The 17,191-nt window shown below is 27.5% G+C and overlaps 1 protein-coding gene across 2 annotated transcripts in view; it reads right to left on the bottom strand.

The window, feature by feature from the left end:
* The window catches only part of LOC129961563 (protein sax-3-like), a 181,510-nt gene that overhangs the window by 101,215 nt on the left and 63,104 nt on the right, over positions 1–17,191 (bottom strand). For both annotated transcript variants that reach the window (XM_056075053.1, XM_056075052.1), the window contains exon 2: positions 1,033–1,323. In XM_056075053.1, coding sequence (XP_055931028.1) covers positions 1,033–1,323 — 291 coding nt within the window. The remainder of the gene's footprint in view (positions 1–1,032; positions 1,324–17,191) is intronic.

The raw sequence follows: 17,191 nt of genomic DNA on the forward strand, positions 1-17,191 counted from the left end.
TTTTCCAAATTCGCATTAAAATTTTTTTTTTCTGACTTAATCAAGCTATCATAACTTTCGACAGTTTATTTTATTTGTCTTATAATTTACAACTTTTGACCTTTTCTCAGATTAATAGATTTTATTTAAATACGATGTTCCAACTCCCGCCTTCTCCTCCTTTGTATATCAATATCCGTCAGTAAATGTACTATCCTATTTTGGATGGCCAATCCAACAACTTTAATTTATAAAATTGTTACCTTATATTCTTTACATTTCAAAGTACAATTTTTTTGAATTATTAAAGACATCGCTTATTGGAATTAACTATTTGCAAATTTAAATTTGTTGCTGTACTAGCAGAAGCTCGCCGCTTCCCAGTCTTTCTTATTATGATCTTATGAGACATGCATATGGATCAAATTTTTTATCACATAGTTTTTATTAAAATTATTTTATTGATTGAATAGTACTAAAACTGAAATAAAATAATTCATAAATTAAATTATACTATAGCTCTTATCTTTCCCATTATTTTAGCAAATTTCCATGTATCTTTCTTTAAAGACTTTTAAAAAAATTTATAATTGATCTATTTGCTACATGTCTAACAATCCTTCCACCCAACTCTATAAGGGGGGGGGGGAATAATGCTGAGTTACAATAGAACATGCTTATCAAATTTCGCCAAAATTGCTCAAGCCTTTCTGAATAAGCACGTTGGCGGATGATTACCATTCTAAAGGGTACATTTTAGAAAATAGAAGTCAACTATATTTTTAGTTCGGAGTTTAAACTTGCGCATCACATTATATGCTAATTGATATTTTAATTACAATTTTAAACTGTCACTCTCCACTTTGATCAGAAGGGTATGGATTAGGGTTTCTTTAACATTATAGAATTTTAGTCGAGCTGTTAGAAATAAAGAAATTTACATTTGTCGAATTTTACATAATAGATTCAAAACAGATAACAACCAAAATCTGAAACAGTATGAAAGAAAAATTTCTTAAAAATGGCAGGGCATATTGTCTCATTTACACATACCTGCTACTTCAAGGGTGGCGTTTCGGCTCCTAGCCTTTCCGACTTCATTGCTGGCCAGGCACCAATAGGTTCCAGTGTCCTGCTCTCTCTTAGTATGAATGACGTGCAAGAAGAAGAGGGATCCGCTTGGAAGTACCATCCTGTTGGCGGTGTTCTTGACCTTGGAGCCCTCGTGGTACCATTCGATAGTGGGCTCTGGTCTCCCCTCCGCCTTGCAGTTGAGGGTAGCGGGTTCATGCTTCCTCACCAGCACGTCAGAGGGGTGCTCTGTGATCCGAGGGGGACGCTGACCTGTAATGAGAAAGAAAGTATGTTCATGGCCATAGCTAAAGGCTAAGCTATATAATCATGTTCAACCAATTTATAGAAAAAAATTAAGAAAAGTTCATATGATATATTCAATCCAAATAATGTTCCAAAAGAAAGCAACATAAAATATTATTACCATTAGGATATGTCTATCTTTTTCAAAATGAAAAAAAAATATTTCAATCTCAATTGAAAATGAAATAAAAGACTGTTACATTCAAAAGTTTAGAAAAAAGAAGAATGATATTGTTTTCATTAGATTCACTTTATAAGAGTGGTATTCTTATACATACTGATGTTTTCTTCAAAAATTGTGGAAGATGTTAAAATATATTATTGTTAGCGTACAAATGGTTATCAAGATAATGGAAACACAACAAATGAATACAATAATCTTTATTTATAAAGTGTAGGGTAACCTTTGGCATGTAATTTAGCTTATTCACCTGGGAATCGAATCATACAAGTGCTGAATATTGTTAAAAGGAATAAGTACCTTTTGTCATGGAGATAAGTGAAAGTTACGGAAGCGATGCCGTTGGAGGATATTGATTCCGGATTGAACATTCTAAAATTATTACAATTCTTTTAAACTGAAGCCTGGAGACTGTGAAAACACAGATAGTTATTTTGCTTTATTCTTGTAACATTATGTCTTATTTCAAATGCAAAACAGTGAAATTGATAGTCTTCTGGTAGTGTGGACATGATGACTTACCGCTCTGTTGCTTGCACACACCGGATGGTGTCTCATTCAAATGATCTCGTGTTGGACTTTTGTCCTTGACCCAACAAGTTATACCTATGCTTCAAGATTGAGTGGAGTCTTTTTGAGAGACCACATTTTTGTTCCGTTTGGTCTTTGGCTGAGACGGATTTAATTTATGAATATCCTTGTATTCATCAAATCATCATTGGGCAAGTCCCACTGCATAAATAGGAGCATTATCATCCTTTGAAATTCCATCTCCAGCAGGAAGCAAAGTTTGCATCATAGGATGGACATAGTCAGCTAAAACTTTTCTATGTTTATCCCTAGTGATCCTTCTTTTTAGGGTTATGATTTGGCTAGCAGAAAATCACAATATGGCTGCCCATACCGTCACAGATACACCTCCATGCCTAACAACAGGAAGAAAACAATTACGATCAAAAAATAGGGCAGGTATCTTCTAAACGTGTATCCGTTCTATTGTGACGAAAAGTGTGAAAGATTATTCGTCTGGCCGTATAATTTATCTTACTCTTATCAGTCAACCAGGTTTTGTGGTTATTGCACCACTAAAGAAGATGTTTGACATGAATATCTATGACATGTAGCTAAGGAATTTTTTTTTTATTCGGCACTTTGTTTTATTTGTACAATTGACACGTCTTCAGCCTCTTCCACTTGGCAAAGTAATTCCATCTGACCTAGGAGACATTTCTGGAATATTTTTAATTCTAAGCATGTTCTTAGATCATAAAATGAGCTATGATGTCGCAAAAGGTTTTAAAATTCTTTCCACTATTCCAAGTGTACAGAAACTATTCTCTGACACGCTCATTACAATCGCAATTATATTTAGCAAAACGCATTTTCTCTTGGTTTTTGTCAAGAATAAAATCTCGCAATCTGATTCCCAAAGAAGCAGAATTTTTTTTTTCCAAATTCATTTTTCAATTTTTTTTGGTTTGCATTTTCAGCATGATTTTGAAATTAATTCTACTTTCGATAGAATTTTCAGTTTGGAACAAAGAGCGCATAAAAAATCCCTTTGCTCGTTTTTCTTAGTATTCATAGAAGATTTGAACTCTCTGTCGACTCTTTATGCATGGATATGCATCCCTGATTCCCTTTATACACACACATAAGTAGCAGAAACGAAGCTCACGTCGGTATGCATGTCGGCGTCATGTTAGTTTAACTTACATTCGACTACAATTTCATCCCTGTGTTTCAAAACGGGCTCGCTTCCTTGCATCAGAGAATTATTTAATACTTAGCCGGTTTGTCATTTGACATTTGTAGAATATTTCCGAAATATGTTGATTATTTCATAAATTGTTGACCACTTTTCAGCATTCTTTAAAATGTCGGCCTTTCTTTCAAGGCTGTTAACAATTATATATATTAACACAATTATTGACAATATTTATAAAATTTCTTGTTTAGTGGCAAAATACTAATTACAAAAAAGTAAAGAGAAATTTGAAAGCAGTTTTGAAAACTATGTAATTCAAAATGATAAATCAATGTTATCTTGTTAGAAGTTATAAAATATAAGAAGCATTTTTGGTTTGATGTTTTATTTTTCAAATGTATCTTAACATAAACTGTTTCGATGCACTTTATTAAAATTTCGCTTTTCTATTTGGCATCTTAATTGTAGAACAAAAAACACCAGCTACTAAAGCTGTTGAACTCAGTGATCAAAACCAACTCTGACTGCAGACAAACATGGTTAAAGTTAACGAACCATAACGTACAGTCAAGTCAACTTTAACATTTTAAAAATGAGAAACTTGGAACTTAATTTTTCCTCCACTTTCTCAAAGAAAAATATTTTAATATCACAAGTATCTCGGGAAATGCAAAAGACTCGATAAGTTCTTGAAAAATCGCCCCCTCGAAGTATTTCTATAAGCACATTCTTCGCTGTAGCTGCCGACATATTTTATTGGCTGGCACGGCGGCGTTGCCATTTTCCTTGATTAATCTTTCCGAAGAAACAGCTTGGGAACAATTTTTATGAATAGCTTGGCATTTATCGTCTGTTCTTAATTTATGTCGAATCGTTAATTCTTTTTAATGTATAATGACAGGAATAGAGGTTTTGGAGATTAATTAACTGTTCTTATTTTACCTTTGCTGTAGAATAATAAACTTAAAATTTATCGTTGAATATTCATTACTACTTTTATGTCCCGTTGTTTAAAGAGACTAGAACGTTATTGTATTAGCTTTCATATTTTTTTTCCATTTGCGTAGTTTCAGCAAACAGTCATTTTTACAAGCAAATATTTATTTATTAATATTTGATAGCATCAGACGATTTTCAAACTTTTAACAATCTTCATTTTTGAAAAAGAGTTTAATTAATCACATGCATCAGTAATTGTTTTGTTCTTTATTTCTTTTGAAATATATGTATCAATTAAATTAAATTTTGTCAGAAAGTTGATTTTTCTTTCTTTCTGAATTCCTAAATTCTGAAATTTTGTATAGTGATTTCTGGTAGTAATTCAAATATTTAAGATCTTCCGAATTTAATTTTGAAGTAAACAGTTAACTTTAACTAAATTTTAAACATCGCCATTTACTAATAATTTTGACAGAAAATTAATTATAAGATTTCATAATATTTATTTTAAGGAATTACAAGAATAAAAAAGACAAAAAGGAAAAATTATAAAAAACAAAAACTTTTTTATTAGAAGATTAAAAACAGGAAATAACTGGTTTATTAAACGCTGCTAGTCAAACAAAACGTGCGAAGAGCTAAAAATAATATGGAAGGAAATTACGTCTCAAAGAATTTGATAAGAAAATGAAATTAGCTTGACATTAACTGAAAATTTAATATATATTATGAATATAATAAAAATTCCAGCATATTTTGATTATTTATATCATTATCAATTTTCAGTTTTAAGATTTCTGCTTAGATCTCTGAATTTTGTTAAAGAATTCTGTATATGTCTGAACATAAATAAATTCAAATTCATTTTTTTTCCATCTTGATTATTAAAGTTGTATTTCAAATGTATTTTCTATTTCTAACATTTTCATGGTTTTTAAAGATACGTATCATTATCTTTCTTAAAACCATAAATATTTCTTAATTTGATCTTAGGGGTATAGGAATTTTACATACATGTCATTTTTGTGCTCTTCATTTTCACTAGCAGCGAAGAAGCTGTTCATCAAAATATGCTATTTGAAATCCGTCTGTCTTATCCTTTATTGATAATAACTGCTTGCTTTTTTTAATTAAACAAGTATACATACACTGTTTTTGCTCAATTGAAATCTCTTTAAATGCATTTTTTCTCTCTCAAATCACCATTTAAAATTATGTATACGCATCCATGTAAATATATATTCATTTGCATTTCTGCAACTTTGATGACATATTAAAATAATTATTTTCTAAATACACTACATTAAAACATTTGTTTATTCAAAAAACATTCATCATTCGTAAATGTCATATTTATAGCATGTATTGTATATTAAAAAGGAATTTGCATAATATATTTTGTTAAATATGTGTAATGCATTGCTTACATTTGCTGCTTGAAAACTTAATGATTGATATAATGAAAATGGATATTTTTGAAGATGTGTCGGCTAAAAATACAGACAATTAAATTCAATAGTGATTACTATTTTGAAACCGAATATTTTCAATATAACTACATTCATTTCATTTTTTTTTCTTTTCATTTCACAATGTCTTCTTTCTAAAAATATAAGATAATTTGAGTATTAAGAAACCCATACTACCTCAGTGTCAGAAGAAGACAAAAAGAATGAATTTTCAAGCTATGTAGCTGTCGTTCGAACGTCGTACTGACAATTAGGGATTGCAATACCGATATACCGGGATACCGAATACCGGTATTTTGAGCCATTTTACAGTTTTGTAATACCGGTATTCACAAGTTTAAATACCGGTTTTTCGGTATTTACTAGAAATTTTTTAAATTGTCTCCACTATATGTTCAGGGATCGCCAACATAGCAAAATAGTATACGTTTTTGTTTTATGCCTTCCTAACGGGCGAAATTAATTAGCTAATTAATGGCTTAATTAATTGCTTAAATCTAAATTAGCGAAACATGGATTATCCCTGAAAGAAGATTAATGGAGCAACAGTTATGAAAAAAGTTGGAAAGTTGATTGGTGCAAATCAGCAATTGTGCTATGCTCATGAAATTCAATTAGGAGTAATAGATGTATTATACCAAAAAAATAAAGGACAGAAGAATCCAAATACTGTGGATATAGAAACTTCGGATTCCGACATTGAAGAGAGTAAGAGTGAGAGTGATATTGACAATGAAGATAATGACAATGTAATTGTGGAAGAAGATATTGCTAATGAGGATGAAATATTAACCCATCAAGAATTGCTTCTTATAATTTATAAAGTTCGAAAAATTGTTAAGATAGTTAAACGTTCCCTTAAAAAAACGCCATATTACAAAAATTTATACTAACTAATAATAGAATATATGTTAATAATAGATTCTACGACACGTTGGAACAGTTTATTCCTAATGATGGAACGATTTTTGAAATTTAGAAATCCAATCCAAAAAGCAATAATCGACTTAAACCTGTAAATTAATTTTTCAGATAGTGAATTCGACTTAATATCCATATCAGCTCTACTTCCAATAAAACTGACTATAGAGGCATTGTGTCGGAGAGATTTTAATTTATTAACAGCTAATGCAACAATAAATTTCATGTTGCAATCATGAAAGAACAGCACACATCACTATCTGAAGAATTATATATTACGTTGAAAAATCGCACAGAAGAAAGGCATACCGAAATAGAATATGTCTTATGGTATTTACATAGTTATAAAGATTTTAAAAATGATAATGAAAAAGAAGAAAAGAAAATAATCAATTCAAATCTGATTAAGTTTATAGTAAATTTTCTTACAATTTTTTACTCACAAACCTATCCACATTTAGAAGAATTCGGTTCAGTTATCGAAGATTATGATGACACTAATATCGATAATGAAAATGAATTGTCTCTTGAACAAAAATTAGAATTAGAGATAAATAAAAAAAAATTCAACGAACCAAAATTTAATGCAGAAATCAGCTATATCCAAAGCCCCCCGACGGGAAATTGATTTATTTGAAGATGAGGGATTTAGAGGTAAATACTTGGAAAAAGTATATCGCGTATTGCTAACAGTATCACCAACTAGCGTAGATGCCGAAAGAGCGTTTTCGACAGCCGGTCATTTTTACACAAAATTACTTTTCAGGCTTAATGACAGTACAATGGATGCATTATGTTTTTTTAGATCACATTTCAAAAATTTGTAATAGTACCACAGACTGAATAGTGATATTTACACTTTTTTATGATTTAAATAAATAAGTTGTTCTTTTACTTTTTTATAATTCTTTATATATTGTTATAATTTATCATATTATTTTTTGTGATATTTACACTCTCTTTTAAAACTGGCAAATAAAACAAAGAAACACCTTATTTTCTTTCTTTTTCTAAAATTTCTAATACTGGTATTAAAACCGGTATCCCGGTATTAAGATCTAAAAAATACCGAATACCGGTATTGAAATTTTGGTCCGGTATTGCAATCCCTACTTGACAATCGTTTGATGCGTTTGTTAACTGACGTGTGTCGTGCAGGAAAAAAAACATATAGGGAAAAAATACTATTGGATACATATAGTATATTTATTAAATTTTGCTTTCGTTTGCTATTTTACAAATCAGGTAAGTTGATTGGCAAAAATTGTCAAGTGTTATTCTAGTCCAAACCCTATCGAATGCTGAATTAATAAAATGAAAAAAAAAACTTATCATTTAAGTTATTGGAACATTTTTATGAGCATTCAAGATCATTAATTACTTATAGTTCATTTGATTTTCTACTTTTTTTAGTAATTTAGTACATAAAAAATCCTTAAATGTCATCGATGCACTTAAAATACTATTAAATATTTGATTAATAAAAGGTTAAATAGGTACCTTTTGTATAGTGATTAAATAAGTACATTTGCAACTATTAGGTTTGTAATATTATTTGTTTTTGTATTGAAAACATTATCTGATTAAGTTAGTCATATGATTCCCATTTTTAAACTCATTTAAGACTTTCAAAAACTCATATATTTGCTTTTACATTTTTCGTTTCAAAAACTCTTTAAAAATTTAGTAATCGGGCACTAAAAAAAACCTCTCTTGCGGAACCATTCTGATTCGAATTCTAGAAAACTAGAATGTGAATGGGACTATTAATCTTGTTCCAAGTGCATTAAAGTTAGCAAAACACGCATTTCAATGACACCTGTCAAGCCCACACAGCCAAGAAGGAAGAAATCTCTTCAGGATTTAATTTGTTAAATTATTTCGAATCATACCATTCGAATTTTCATCTCCGCGGTTTATTCACTTAACAGTAAAAAAGAGCCGTAAAAGCTTTGACAGTTCTAAATGTACCGTGATTCATACACTTTTTTTTCCATCTGATTTCTGACACGGTCTGCATTTATCAAGGAAAAATCAGAAAATGTAAAAATAAGGATGGAAAAAAGTACGACTTAATAAAGGCTGAAAGGAAAAATAGAAAGAAAAAAAAACATTCCAGTCATTCAATCTCGATGTGTTCCTTTTTTTTTTATGTTTGGAATCATATCGTTCGTCTTAACCGTAACTGAAAGGAATAAAAATAAAACCACCGAAAGGCAAGGACGCTTTCTGCAATTTAATCGCAGCCTCAGCCAGGCTTTTTTTTACTATTATTATTTTATTTTCTGTGCTGATCGTGTTGGACAAAGCACAATAAAAAGCGACCAACTAGCGTAATCTGGTATTTCTGTTCGCGCCACCGAAGCGAGCCAATGGGATATCAGCAAAAGACGTGCTTATCAAGAAATAGGGGAGCCCGAAATCTCCTATATATTGATCCGGGGGCGGGGCGATGTGCTTTTTACTAAAGAAATTCTTTTATTAATGCTTTTTTTTTTCCTTTCTTCCTCTCGTTTTCTTGACGATGTTTTATGAAAATGCAGTTTACGTAAATTTAGAAAATTAAAGCGCTGCTGCTTGCATTTTTGTCCGTTATTCCTTCTTTTAACGCTCGAATATTGAATTTCTTTTGTCCATTAGTTAAAGAAGACAATTTAAGTAAAAGTAAAGTCTCGTTATTAACAGTGTTATAGGTAATCTTAGACAAGAAGATTTGTCATTGCATTAAAATTTATCTACTAGAGTAAGTTTAATAAAAGAAATGGTTTGCTAAATATTATTATAAATGTCTTAAACATATATTAGATCGTTTATTTAGCTATCATGAATTTGAAAATAAATCGGATATTTAGAAACTTTTACTTGAAAACATATAAAATTTTAAAATTTAGAAAAATTTTATCTTTGGAATTACCTTTAAAAAATTGAAAATTGTCAAGAGGGTTTTTTATTTACTTAAGGACCAAATTAATACATGCAAATTCAACCAAATAGGTAAGTGTAGACTAAAATAAAAAGAGAGAAATAATAACAAGCTTTCAGCTCTCTCTCTTTTTATTTACTAACATACAATAAGTTTTTTTTTTTTTTTTAAAAAAAAACCTTTAAAGTGTTAAGAAAAGCACGCTTTCATTAATGTACAAAAATGTAATTTTAGTATACTCATTTTTTTTCAATAAAAAAATATGGAGATCCAAATTAGTTTGTAAAATCGTGATATAAATATTTGACTGAAATGAAAATTTTATAATTAAATTCTTAATACATTATAATTTTAAGTAAATGTTCAATAACCTATTACCATTCGATAATTTCTTTATCATGTTGTTTTCGGCGCTCACGCTTTTATAGTTTTCGTTTTCACTTTCAAGTTTTTGATTAAAAAATTTCAATAAAAGCCTATTTTGAGAAATTCTACTCATATTTTTATTTTAGTTTTCAAAATGGTTCAAATTATAATTCATTATATGTGTTCTGAAATCTTGAAATCGACTTTTCTCACATCCATTACCGATGGTTCTGCTTGCATTAACTTAAAACTTATTAAAGTTAACCAAATAACTAATTATAAAGTTCTAAAGAATTTTAAATTAATATTACAAAGGGAACATACAAGTTTACAGGACTGCAGTACTGCCTCATCATTTTTAAAACAGTTTTTATAAAAGTTACGTAAATTAAAATTTCAATTTTTCAACGGTATAATCTTTACTCTGCTTTAACAGAGAGTTGTTAGTTTTAAATGCACTGTAAGTAAATGATCTCACATCATAGTTGTTTTAAATATTATGACTGTATTTTCTTTGATTAGAATTATTTAATGATTAATACTGTCTTAATATTTATGAAGCATTCTAATTTTTCAACTAAATTTTTAACTTTTAAAGTCCACTCTTGCTATACCAATAAAAGGGAAAATATAAAGGAACACTATATGCTGAAATTAAAACGTGTTTGAAATTTTTCTACGGCGTAGATCATATTTTCACGTGAAAATAAATACTAATAAGAAATAAAATAAAATAAATATGTTCCAATAAAAAATATAATTATAGTATAAACATTATAAAATATCCGAGTTTTTCATATTTCAAATCGAAAAAAAAAATGATAAAATTACTCTATGAATTATAATTTACTTTCAGGTAATGCAAGTTGTGCTATGATAATATAAAATATTTCGTGATATTATACAATATTTGTGCAATTTCGGAAATACTGAAAGAAAATTGATTTATATCAAATTTTTATCAAATTTAAATCAAAAATTTGAATTATCTGAACAATTTTCTTCTGCATCATATATTTTAAAAATATTCTTACTTAAACTTATCTTACAGTTTTTTTTTTAAATATGAAATTCACTATTTCAAAAAGAAAAAAAAAGAACTTTTCAGAATTTGGTTAAAAATAAGGTTTAAATCCAATTCAAAGAAAAATACGAGTATTTTCTGTCTATTTTTTTTTTTTTTTTTTTTTTTTCAAGAATCTCAATTTTTTTTCGATGAATGAAATGAGATTTTTCTTCCTTTAAAGGAAAGAAAAAAAGACAGAAATGGAGAAACTCACTCTCTTTTCCTTTTCTATTCACTAGGAAGAAAAATTCCAAATATAAGTACTTTTCTGCGATGAATATTTATACTTTTATTGCAATAGAATAGACTAAGCTTTATCAAATCAATATATTCGTCTAGATAGTTTTATTTACGTGCAATCTGCAAAATAATACATTACATTCATTTTATATTTGTGGCTAGAAAAAATATAATTTATGCTTATTTTTATATGCATTTATATCATAATCCTAAATAATGTTTCTTGAAATAAATTGAAATTAAGATTCCGTTTAAAAACAACACATACTTAAAAAGTACAGAAAATTTCTCTCTCAAGAAATTTAATTTTTTTCCAGTTTTCCGTTTAAATGCTCCTACAATTATTTCTCATCTGTATATGTTAGTATTTTGTTTTAATGTTTGTTGATTTATTTCGTTATCTGTATTATGTTGATATAGAAGTTGCAGAAATTTATTTCTTTAAATGTATTACATAAAAATACAAATTTTGGACAAGGTCTTCAACGACACGAGTACTAAGATTTTATTTTCACATCTTGCACATGGATGCTTTGTGCTTCGTAGTAAAGAAACAGAATATTCAATTCGGATACTTTTTTTTCAACAGAGTTAAATCAAAATTTGAAATGAAACCATAGTTCTCATAGGAAAAAATATTTAATTTCATTTATATAACTGCTGAATCGTTGCTGATGAAATTTGATGCGTATTTACACTTTAAATGCTAAAATTGTGTACCAAATTTCATCCATGTAGCTCTTTCAGTTTTGTAGCTTATCGTGTTCTTTTGAGCTCGGATATGCAGAAAGACAAATTCATCACAATGGCTTTCGTTTAAATTTTCATAAAATCCAAAAATATCGACCAAAATCATACCAAATTCCAGAAGTCTAGCTCAAACCATTTTTATATTGTAGTGTTTACAAATAAATAAATGTAATTTCAAAAATGTATTTTTCAGATTCAAGGAGAATTTAATCTTTAAGATTTATCGAAATTACGAATTCAAACCTTTTTGACTATTACAATACTTTGAATACTTCTTATAGAAGAAATCAAAAACGAGAGAGCAGTCAATTATTTTCTAAATTAATCTACTTTTGGTTGATTTTTTTATATTCATTTAACGTGAAGGATGATTTAGATGATTAATTTACTGATTTAAATCGCGAGGAAAGAATTTATTTAGTTTCGAGAAAGAATACGGATTTTATAACATGTAATGAGTTACAAGTTTAACCCATATGACTTTTAATTAAATAAAAAATAATTAATTTTAAAACGGCATAATAAAAACAATAGTAAAATCTATTCTTTTTAAAAATAGATTCGAAAAAAATTTAAAGATTAAAATATTTATTTCATATCATGGAATGTAGAAATGTTTAAGGCAATGTGAACCTTTTTATTTAAATATAGAATGTAAGAGTTTATTTTCTGTTGCTAAGTTATCAGAAACTGAAACTATATTTTCACGCTTATTATATCATCAATAATTAATAAAGAATTGCATATGAATTCAGAATATCTTATTTAAACTGAAGTTATCAGTGAAACCAAAAATAAAACTGACCTCTCAGTTTTCTAGGCCGAATTCTTAAATTCGTTTTTAGTCATTAGTTCCCCAACAAAATTGTTTCTAAATTTGCTCTATGAAAAATATCACTTCGTTGAGAAAATTATTCTTTCATAAATATTCAAAATTTAGAAAAATAGATTTCATACCCCAAAATGCAGTAACTTTTGTGGGTACTTGACATTAATTACGTTTTAATACCAACTATTTTTAGCAGTTTTTCTTCAGATATTTTGTTTATTTAAAAACTTTTATGTTAAAAGTAAATCATCATTGTTTAAACTACTAGTTCTTGTTTCTTTGTAAATTATATTTATATGTTTATTTGAAATAGCTGAAAAATTCCACATAGAATTACCATATAATATTTAAGCTTAATTTAATTTCACTTAACTGACTTACGCAAGCTCATTAACTATATTTTGTTGCAAAAAAAAAAGTTTCATTTTCTAACTGAAAATCGTAAAAATAAATAAATAAAAAATATTAATAAAAGAATATTTTTTTTCCAAGATGATTAATGGAATTATCTTGAATTTTTAAACCAAACGACATTTCTTTAAGAAAAAAAAATCTAAAAACAAGATCCCAGAAACCAAATTTGAAATCCCAGTGTTACTTAAGAAGACATCTTCCTTTTTAATGAAAGGAAACTGGAAAGTTGAAGGGAACATAAAAATTGAAATCGAGGGGAAAAACTCCGTAGCGTATATAAATTCCCATCAGCTGGTCGAATTTTGAAAGAGTTAATTATTTCCCAAGCTGCACGCGGTTTTAATTAATGACTTAAAAATAAAATACTGTTTCTTTAAATTAGAATAAGTTTCTTTCGCTCGGTTAAGCACTTCAATTTCCGTGCCATCATTAAAATATCTTTGGTTCTGAAAATAATTTTTTCACTTCAGCGACTATTAATTAAAGTTACCACACACGGTAAAATGCAAACGACCGGCTAAATTGCGAATTTTTAACGGGCTTTGTCTCAAACTTTTTTTTTCTTCCTAATTATGAATCGTTTTGTTAGCTAGATGATTTTCAGCATTGTTCAAGACTTGCGTGAGGGACAAATACTCTTATTTAAAATTTACATTGTGGTTGCATCGTTTTGTGTTAGGATCCTCAATTAGTCATTAACAATTCTATTTCAATCTACGAAGAAATATTGCGCATAATACCGTATGCAATATTAAGTGCAACATTAACAAATAGTATGCAATAATAATTGCATATTATTCGTAGTATTATGGTATTCATAATATGATATTGTAAAATTTTAATGAATATTTGCGAAATTTTGTATAATAAAGCTTGCTTTTTCATTGTAATATTCTGTGTTGCGCTTTTCTTCTATATATTATTTTAATTCTAGCTAAATGTTCAAAATATCAGGAATTTGTAGAACAAATCTAACCGGTTTTTCATATTATTTCTTCCCCAAGTAAAATTTTATCTAATTAAGTTTTCTTTTTGATTTTAAAGCTGTATTTTATTGCCTCTGAGGGAAAAATACTAAGAAACTTAAATATAGAATTCTGTTCGTGATTATTTCATAGCAATACATATATAGAAAAATACAATATCGAAAAACATCTTGCTCTATCTAAAATAAGCTTCCTTTAAAATAGAACAGAAGAAACTTTTAAATATTTTTTACATATTTGAAGTTTAACATTTGCTGATTAGATTTTATAAATTAATTCTTTATGTCATTTTTAGTAGGAAAAACAAAAACAAAAACAAAAAAAGACATTTTTTTCCAAATTTGAAGTTTGACATTTATTGTATTAAATTATATAAATTAATTCTTTATTTTATTTTTAGTATGATAAACAAAAACAAAAAAGGGATTTTATTGTTATTCCAGTAAGCATTATAATTTCAATATTTAATTTTATGTAAAATCTTTCATAATTCCGTTCAGAAAAATGCGCTTTAAGAAAACAGGAAAATAAAGAAGAAAAATTCCTCTATAAAATAACAAAATAAATTCCACAAATGAAAATATTATTTAATTAAATATATTATTCATAGGTAAAAACAGTGTTTAACAATATCTACGAACATAAATAATAAATTCTAGAGATGCACTTGGAGATTTTTTGATTTTAATTAATAATAATAATAATTAATTTGCAAACAAAATATGAAAAAACGTGAAACCGAAATAAGAATATTTTTTAACAAATAACGTAGAGTTCCAGACGATTTGTTTTTGATACACACATGAGCTGAATCGGGAAGTGAAACGTTGCCAGCTAAAGAATATATATATATATATATATATATATATATATATATATATATATATATATATATTGGATTTTATATTGAAAAAAGTTAAAGCACGACAATAAGTAAATGATGTAGCTTTTTGGCCCAAACAAAGAATTTAAAATATATTATTGGGAATTACATGAGTTCACTGTCAGTATATCAGTATATCTGCGTTTTAGCGACCCTATGTTAAGAATTTCTATTCATTGTCTTTTAAATTTATTAATACTAGATGCTTAAAAAAAACTTTAAGAGTAAGATTTCATTTAATTTGAAAAAATAGAGAAATATTGTTATCTTACGATAATAATTTAAGAGATTTGCATTTTGTTTTTTAATTTCCTCAAATTAGTACACATTGATACTTTTAGAAAATATTGTGCCTTAGTAAATTTCTCATTTAATGTATACAAAAATCAGATATTCACAATAGAAATAAAAACTAATTTAAAATATTAAGCGATATTGATAATTTAACTTCACTAATTTAAATTTTTAATTTTAGTTGCAGACATTAATTTAGATTTAAAATTAATATCAAAGACAGACAATAAATAAAATTTTAAAAAATCATATGAATATAAATAGCTATTTTCAAAGTATTTCGAGATTATATTTCACTGTAGAATAATTATGTAATTTTTCTCTTCAAGTACCTCTATAATTATTATTCTGTTTCGAACAAAATGTGGTCCGAAGCATTAGCATTCTAGTATAATGAAAAGTGATAGGACAAATATTCGTGATATAATTAAACTAATATTAAGGAACTAAAATATAGCAAAGAATGACTGCAATACATATTATTAAGCTCAAATTATATATTATTTATTTTTGTATAGTTTGTTGTAAGGTATACGGAATAAAGTTAATTAGTGATGTTGTGTACATCTTGTCATATAGATGTCTGTTTGCTGTGCCTTTTGTGTATATACCATTCATTTCTGTTCATTCAAAAATTTAAAAAGCCTTGACTTGCTTTTATCATACAAATTGTTTTTAATAAATTGACTTAAATTGTCTTATTCATGATATTTTCTATAAAATTTATGAAAAATTGTAATAATTGCATTCCAGAATATCTCTTAATTAGTTTTGCATCTTGTCAAAGCTTGCCTACTTTATATAAAAACGTTTTTAATTGAAATGGTTTAAACTATTTTATTCATAACTATTTAAGATTTATGAGAGAAATTATATAGATATTACACTCAGAATATTCTTTAATTTGAGTTTTTCTTCTTCTTTGAGCTTACATATATCATGCAAACATTTTCAGAATACCCTTTAATTTGAGTTTTTTTCTTCTTTGAGCTTTATTTCATGCAAAAATGTTTTTAAATAAAATTGTTAAACTATCTTAGGCATGCTTTTTTTTAAAAAAAGAAGAAATAATATATATTAATTCTACAGAATACTCTTAAATTAGAGTCTTATAGCTACTTTCAAATGATGAATTTTATAGATATTTCATAATATAATTGCTAGAATAAAATTTTTAAAATCTGATTTGAATTTTAAGAAATATTATAAATATAAAAATGCTTTATATTTAATTGAACTTGCTTTATATTTAGTGCTTTCTACAGAGAAAGCATGACACTACATCGCTTAGGCTGTTAAGATCGTCAGGCTTCTTGGATGACTCATTCCAGCCGCCTGGAGGCTTTGTACTTTAGGAGGTGTTGCATTGTTAGATATAATACAATTTACTCATTGAGATGCCAAGAAAGTTTGTACCAATCAAACAGGAAACCAGCATTCTGCACCAGAAGACTTTTTCAAACGCAGTTGATGGCATATTTGTTGGCGTACTTTTTATCGTCAACAAAAAAGGTTCAAAATGCTTGAAAAAATTGGATTGGATAAACAAAAAGTCTTGGACCTCATTGTGCAAGTAATGTATTGTGCAATGTTTGGTTTCAGCGAAAAAATGTTTTTTATTAATTAAACTTTAGTCACTTCCACTTTAATTTTGAAGTTCAAATCTTTAGAGACCGAAATATAGTACAATGAACTAAATATCTAAGTAATACTGTAAAAGTATAACTAAAATTGTAATTGAATTTTATAATTGTATGAGTTGAAATGTATGAATTGAATGAATGTATGTTCTATGAATTGAAAAAATTGAAGTCCAAAAATAGTCTACTAAAGAAGCTATTAAAAGACCATGATGCATAAAATATT

Source organism: Argiope bruennichi, chromosome 2, assembly GCF_947563725.1.
Source record: "Argiope bruennichi chromosome 2, qqArgBrue1.1, whole genome shotgun sequence".
In the NCBI taxonomy this organism is placed as follows: domain Eukaryota; kingdom Metazoa; phylum Arthropoda; class Arachnida; order Araneae; family Araneidae; genus Argiope; species Argiope bruennichi.